Genomic DNA, 7,774 nt, shown 5'->3' on the forward strand with positions numbered 1-7,774 from the left:
AACTGTGTTTTGAAATGTTGTCTTTGTTTCATAGAAGTTTTATGGAATCTGTGATGTCTTTTTGTATCGCTGCCTGGTTTGGTAACCTGATGGTGAGGAATAAGAATCGGTTGGGTCTTTTGGTAGAAACTACTAGCAAAATTTCAGGGCGCTGGAAAGATGGACTTTTGGCCATTTACAATAAAAATGTGCTTAGAAAGGCTCATTCTATTGTTAATTGTTCGAACCATCCACTTCACAGTGAGTTTGAGTTGTTGCCTTCTGACCTCTGAGGAAGACCAAAAGACTCCAAGCTTCTTTTATCCCTACTGCATCCTGTCTCCTAAATGGCATATAACCGTTCTGAGATTTTCTATTACTATCATTGTCATTTTATATGATTGTTTTGTTTACTTTTATCCTGTTGCTAAACTAATTTCCCTTTTGGGACAATAAAGATTGAATTTGAATTGAATTATATGATTGGCTGATTAGATCATTGCATCGATGAGAATTAAAATGAATACCATGTGAACTACTAATCACATAGACATTACCAACATTAAAAATGAAATAAAATGACACCAACGAAGAAAATCTGCACATTTCCTCAAATACCTAATTTATTTAATAGATTATTAAAAGAGATCTGGGATGTTATAGATTAACTTTGGTGTATTTTTACCATCCTCACAAGGTGAACTGTTAGTCTGTTTGTATGCGTGCAGGTGTGTCTGCGTGGTCAAATGTGCTACTGTAACAGGAAATATCACAAAGATGGATTTTTGGATTTTAGCAGTTTTTTGTGTCTTTCAGAGGACAGGCTTGGTCAGCATGTAAAAGCATCATTCGCATGAATTTACTGGTGTATAGTTGAAACCAAAATGACTCTGAAGATAGGTTTGCTTAACCGTTAAGCGTCATAAAGGTACATAAAGAGCTGCTAAACATTCGTTTTATTGTGGCTATTAAACACAGTGATATCTGAGGCATGATGCAGCAAAGAACAGGCGGCACGAGTCATTTGCAACCTGCGGAAATGTATAGGTCATACAGACCGTATTTCCAACAGTGAGAAGGACGGAGGGGTGATATTGGCCAGTTCAGTATCATTTGCTGAACAGAGAGAACACAGTGTTGATGACGGTCCAAGGAAAATGATGATGGAGTGTCATTCCTATGACTTTAGCTGAGACAGTTCAACTCCGTCAACTCTCAAAGTTTTCCACCAGAGCATCTTACTAATCTTTGAAGTCAGACTCTTACAAATGTGTTCCATGTTAAAAAAATTAAGAAGATGGATTACTATGAAATTAAGCACACTTGTTGATAATTGGTAAATGCATTATTTTTAATTTGTTAGTGTTGCTATGTTTCAGACAACCTCAGAATAGGATATTTTGAAGCCTTAACTAGATTAAAATGAAAGGGCTGAAGATTTCAAGTATATTGTATAAAATAGAAAACTTATTGTCTTAAATACAAGCTGGTGTTTTTTTTAATCAGACAGCCCTAACAACACTGGATAAAAAACTGAAAGTAATATGAATTAAATTTTCACTTTATTATCACCTGTCACCTGCTGACAAGTTTTTACCCCTGAAAATCATCTCTTCTCCTCCTGTCCTCCACCCTCTTTCTTTCTCCATCTTTGAGAGTGACCGATTCATTTTTAAATTTTTAAGATGCTGTTAAGCTGTTTGAAACACGCTACTTAAAAAAAGTAGCTCTGCTTATGCTCATCTCCCATCTGTATGAGCTAGACGCTGAATAAAAAATCTCTTTATTGTTAACATCTGCTTGCACAAATGAATGACAGGTATTAGAGGATGTGTGTGGACTGTGCTCTGCCATGGGGTGACATTACGTTCTGATTTGCTGATTATCTCCGTGGCATCTGCATCTGAATCAAACTACGTATCAGATATCAGATTTAATTGCTCGTTAACTGAAGGTGTCAGGACACCGTTAGGGATCACGTGCGTTCCAGTGTGGCTGGTATTGCTTTCACCTTGTGAATCGTTCTGTCTGTCTGCGTGTTTTTGTGTTCTCATAGGAGAATATAGTGATTGTGACGCCAATATATACAGGACCTGCTGCAAGGGCACTGTTTTGAGTGTTTTGAAGTGTTTTGCACGTGTACACTTACTGGCTACATCATTAGGTACATCTTGCTAGCAACCGTTTGGACCATTTTTTTGTCCTTAGAGCTGCCCTAATTCTTGGTGGCATAGATTCAACAAAGTGCTGTAAAACATTCCTCAGAGATTTTGGTCCACATTTATATTCACAGCCAGTTTGGCTTTGTGAGATGGTGTGTTGTACTGCTGAAATCAGCCTTCAGAAGATGGGTGGACACCATCACCACTGACTTGAACCTGACCCTCCTATGCCGGCACAAATCAAGACTCATCAGGCTAGGACATGATTTTCCAGTCCTCTGTTGTCCAATTTTGCTAAGCCCATTCAAATGTCAGCCTCAGTTCCCTGTTCATAGCTGACAGAAAGAGCACTCGCTGTGGTGTTTTGCTGCTGTAGACCACATCTGCTTAAGGTTCTTGAGATGTTGTGTGTTTAGTGATGTTCTTCTGTGTATCTTGTCAGTCAATCACTTTTGCCTTTTTTCAGCTCAAAACAGTCTCTCCTTTGATGTCTGGCATCAATAAGGCATTTTCTCTCAGAGAACTAGCACTCACTAGATGTTTTCTCTATTTCAATCCACATAACTAAGTCTACTTCCTTAGACACAGTTATGTGGAACAATCCCAGTACATCAGCAGTATATCCGTCTGGCACCAACAACCATGCTCAATGTACAAAGTCACTTAAATCACCTTTCTTCACCACTCTGATGCTCAGTTTGAACTCAAGCAGGTCATCTTGACCACATCTGTATGCTTAAATGCACTGAACTGCTGCCACGTGACTGCTGATTAGATATTTGTGCTAATGAGCAGCTGAACAGGTGTCCCTAATGAAATGACTGCTGAGCTTGTGTTTGAAATATGAGGGACCCTGTGCCTTCCCATTTTACACTCTGCTACACAGTCTTTGGCTTCTGATGTATTTGTAACTTCCACTGTGACGCAGCTTTATCTGAGGTACAAAAATGGGAGATTTAGGATGATGTAAACTCCCAGAGATGTCATTGGTACTCTAGGCAAGCATCTTTGTGGGACACAAAGTAAAACATATGCTTCCAGTTTATCATTTTTGATTAGTAGGGAATAAAACTGGTGAATAACTTAAATAAAATTTATTTGATCTAGTAAATGTCCTCAACTAGTTAGTCTCTGGAAGACAGTTGGGCTGGCTGGTGTCCTCTGCTGACCTTTGGCTTTTTGCTGTGGATTTGAAGTTAGTCTGTCTGGAAAATTCACTGCACATCTATTGTGTGTGGTGTTGTGTGATAGCCTGCACCTGACGTTCTGAAATGCTGTGATTTAATGTTCTAATTTCAATGTAATGTATTATTCACCTGATTTCCAAGACACTTTTCTGGTGAACTGTGAATAGCGCAGAAAGTCGTACATTTGTCCATTCAGGCAAAGGTTCGTGTGGATGTGAGTGAACCAGTACTCATTGATCACACAGCCTACTTAAAATAATGTGTTGCCCACAAAACCCCATTATGGTTCGCCTGCCTGTAAAGTGAAATCGGAGTACTACTTCCTCTAATCCACACATAACTCGCTTCCCCGTAGCACCACTCCTCTCTAGCTTTATAACTTCCTCCTCCACTCTTACAGATTTGTGTTTACCGTCTAATGTATATACATCCCATACACGTGTCTTTACACTCTCAACAGAAGGAAAGAGGGCATCAGTCAAAGTCAGCGGGAATGTGACAACTTCATAAGCAGCGATCAGGTTCAGTCACACACACGCAGTAAAAAGCCAAAGCGCAGTTTAGCGCAGGGTTCACCTTTCATAGCACGAGGCACAAGAAGAAGATTCTCCATCTGGAGTGGGCTGACAAACTGAATTCTCCGGTGATATTTCAAACACAGCAGAGGACTCATATGGTCTGTTAAACCCCTGCTGACTTGGCCTCTCGCCCTGTTTGTATCCCTACCACCTCAAAGATATGACACAGATAAAATGGAAAACATTTGAAAGGCACACTTGTTTTTGTGTCCATCTGTCATCACTCGTCTCCATCATTCTGGTATTCTCCTTCCATCCTGATTTTTGTTTTAATTTCCGCAGCCCTGGCTCTACATCCTGAAATGCCACAAACAAACCTCCTTCACTTCCCGTATCTCTCAACACCCTACTACAGCAGGATACCTTTCTCCTCTCATTCTCCTCTTTCCCTTTATCACTCCTCTTTTACTGTCACTAATTCATTCTGTCACTCATCACCTCCTTCTCACATGTCCTGATTTCCTGCTCCATTTCTAGAGTGTCACCAGTGTAATACGAGAATGTCTCAGTACTGTCTCTGCTCTCTGGCAACCTTGCTTTTAACCTTGTCCCCTCTCGGGTCTTCTCTTTTGATTCAGCCTCTCTCCCTGACTTTTTTTTATCCTCCTCCAACAGCCGAGATGGCAATGAGCAGCATCCTCAACACCGATGACATCAAGAAAGCTCTAGATGCATTTGCAGGTGAGTACCAGCACAGCCGTGACGGGAAAAAGTTAGTCCCAAAAAAAGCTGGAGCCAGAACTTTTGGGGTTTTTTTCCCTTACGTCGTTCTATATCGGTTACACTCAACTTATAAAAAATAATTTTCCACCTTTGGCCTTCATTAACCAGACCAACACAGAATAAGAAACTTCCCTCGACATTGAGAAATTAGTAGTTTAATTGTATTTCACCATGTTCTGACAGTTTGTGAATATTCACACTTACTTACGTCGGGAATTTGATGCCCTTTAAGTGTCCAAAAAAAGCTTTGTCTCTTTTTTAAACATTAGAAGATCCAATCGTATCTAAATCACTCTGTTTTTTGGATTATCAAATTTTAATAGGTATCAAGAGGAGTTTAAATGAAATCGTCACAGTCCTGATGTGGCTTCTGTGTTTTTCTGTGTGTCCAGTTGCTGACTCTTTTGACCACAAGAAGTTTTTTGAGCTGGTGGGTCTGAAGTCCAAGTCTGCCGACGATGTGAAGAAGGTCTTCACGGTGCTGGACGCGGACAACAGCGGCTTCATAGAGGAGGAAGAACTCAAGTGAGACAAACTAACACATGCACTCAAACACACATGTGTGTGCAAAGAAATCCCCAAAAGAGTAACAATTATCCACACAAAAGCATTCTGTGACACAAATCCAATCTTCTTTGCTTCCTCTCGTAGATTCGTCCTGAAGGGCTTTGCCAAAGATGGCAGGGACCTGACAGACAAAGAAACCAAAGCATTTTTAAAAGCAGCTGACAAGGATGGAGACGGCAAGATTGGAGTCGATGGTAAACGCAACACAAATACATCAAATTATTCTATTATTAAATAAAGGCCCACACATAAAGAACACAAAAACCCAAATGGCAGGGTTTTTTTTATTCCCATTTTCATTCATCTATGCATGTGTTTAGTGCTTCATGGATAAAATCATGAAGAAAAAAAACAAGAAAAAGCAATCAGGGCAGATTTTAAGCACAAGTCTGTCAATGTTCATATTTAAGAAAACTTTTTTCAGTTTTTTGCCCTGAACTTTAGGGTAAAGCACACTACTAAAATTTAGCCTTGCTCCTTGAAATTGGCCATAGCAGTGTGGTTGTGATCGCATCCATAAATAGAAGCTACTGTATATCACCTCTGCTGCAGCAAGCACGTTATATGGCCTAAGACAATTATCCTGAATCTTGAACTCATCTGGACACTTTTACATTCACTACTAAAACTGAATTAAGAGATATCTATGTCCTAGAAGACCTAGTGAACTCCCTCACACCCATACAAGAAATCCACTTGGCCATACGTTTCTTCTGCTGTCAATCTGCATTTTTTTTTCAATGTGTAATTATATCTGTTCATTTCAAAAACCGGTGGGGGATGTAGCCACTGAAAGTGACACCTTAACCACAACAGTCAACTAAAGATAAAGGGTATGTGGTACAAAAGGGTTGGATGAACATCTTTGTCCTTAGAGTGGCAAGGATGTACAGTTAAACCCTGATACAGAACTGATAGATATGATTTTTGTCTTCTTAATATAGTAAACATAAGATTATGCAAAAGCTGAGACCCACAGTAGATGCAGAATTCATACAAATGTCTGTCTACCGGTGGGTCCGCCTATAGGAATCATCAGCCCACTCACTGAAAACTCAGATCCACACTTACACAGCTATTTTTTAAAATTAGGATTTTTCAAAAAAATCTCTGTCCACATGGAAACGTTGGGGGGAAAAAAGCATGCTAAAGCAACAGATGGCGATGAAGCAATATTGCAGCCTGATGTCAAAAAAGGCGACAAAGGTTCCCATCTTTGATGTTGCAAGATAAAAATCAGGTTGTGAAAACATTCACCCTGGAAGGTGTTTTCTCTATAGCTTGGTTTTCAGTTATCTAAATTGCAGTTTCTGTGTGGATGACAGTCCAAAACACATGAAAAAACTATGTGTATCAAAAAACCGTGTACGTGTAGACAGGGCCTTTAAAAAAGAAAAAAATCATAGTCACTTTTTTACTTATCTTACTCATTTTTTAGTTCTTGTTCTTTTCTAAAGGCCCGAGTTGTCCCTACAAAAAACCCCTTGAATTCTGTAATTGTAATGTGTTTGATTAAATACAGAAAGTATTTAAGAAAAGTAACATTTTTTTTCTTTTGTAAGCTCAAGAAAATTCAACTGCCCACCCAGAGATAACAGCGTGACATGATTTTTAAAGGCATGCATGTGATAACTTGTTTGATGCAGATAAGTCTCAAAACCTTATTCTGATATTGACAGGGTATAAACATTGTGCATAAAATAAACCCGCCTGCACGTGCTCCTCAACAGCGTTTTGCTGTTTTCGCACTCTCCTAACAGGTTGTGGTTTTTTCCTTCTTTCAGAATTTGCTGCCCTCGTGAAAGAATAATTCTTCTGCTCCCACTGCAATGAAGGATCACATGGCAACCAACACCACATCCTGGCAATCCCACCACCTCCCCCTCCTCCTCCACCTCCGCCAGCACCTACACCTCTCCTTCCCACCAGGCTGAAGCCGATCCCCACTCCGATCACTCCTCTCCTCTTCACCTCCCACCTGCAGTTTTCACGAAACACAATGCTGCACTGAAGTAGGCTGTGCTGTGCAACCTCCTCACGTCCCGAGTTTCCCCTTTAGCCGTATTCACCCTATTTATTTAATCCGTTTTATACAAACTGTTCTTGTTTCTGTTTATGTATAGATTTAAAAAACATGCCTGCAGGAGTTAAACTTACATTGTAAAGCATAAAGTAGATATATAAAGATAACAGAGATTATAAAAGAAAGACCCTCATTTCCTTCTCTACTTCTGACTTTGCATCCTTTCCTAGCTTTCAATTTCCATGAACCAGTTCTTCCTCTCTCTTCCCTTCTTTGTTTATCTTTTTTTCTCTTCTTCTCTCTACTCATGTCTGGCTCAGTGCCCCTTACTGCATTCGCTCCCCTCTGTCCTCTCCCACACCATCAACCTATCTATCTAGCTATCCATCCATCCCTTTCTCCTCTGGTAATGAGCTGTTGTAAAACACACCAAAAGAAGAAAGAAGTCAAGCTGTGAAAGAACAAAATAAAGTGGAAAAAAGAAAAGCCTTGAGAAGGCTGACTCACTAAGTCGCTTCTGTTAATTCCTTCCTTTGATGTGACTCTTATCTGATT

At 39.9% G+C, this 7,774-nt stretch overlaps 1 protein-coding gene across 2 annotated transcripts in view; it reads left to right on the plus strand.

Annotated features, from left to right (window-relative positions):
* The window catches only part of pvalb6 (parvalbumin 6), a 50,742-nt gene extending 43,420 nt beyond the window's left edge, over positions 1–7,322 (plus strand). For both annotated transcript variants that reach the window (XM_040006151.1, XM_040006150.1), the window contains exons 2-5: positions 4,522–4,587; positions 5,022–5,154; positions 5,281–5,390; positions 6,981–7,322. In XM_040006151.1, coding sequence (XP_039862085.1) covers positions 4,527–4,587; positions 5,022–5,154; positions 5,281–5,390; positions 6,981–7,006 — 330 coding nt within the window. In that variant the 5' untranslated portion in view covers positions 4,522–4,526 and the 3' untranslated portion in view covers positions 7,007–7,322. The remainder of the gene's footprint in view (positions 1–4,521; positions 4,588–5,021; positions 5,155–5,280; positions 5,391–6,980) is intronic.
* Positions 7,323–7,774: the final 452 nt, after the last annotated feature.

This window comes from Simochromis diagramma, unplaced genomic scaffold (genome assembly GCF_900408965.1).
Source record: "Simochromis diagramma unplaced genomic scaffold, fSimDia1.1 OVJJ01000510.1, whole genome shotgun sequence".
Lineage (NCBI taxonomy): Eukaryota > Metazoa > Chordata > Actinopteri > Cichliformes > Cichlidae > Simochromis > Simochromis diagramma.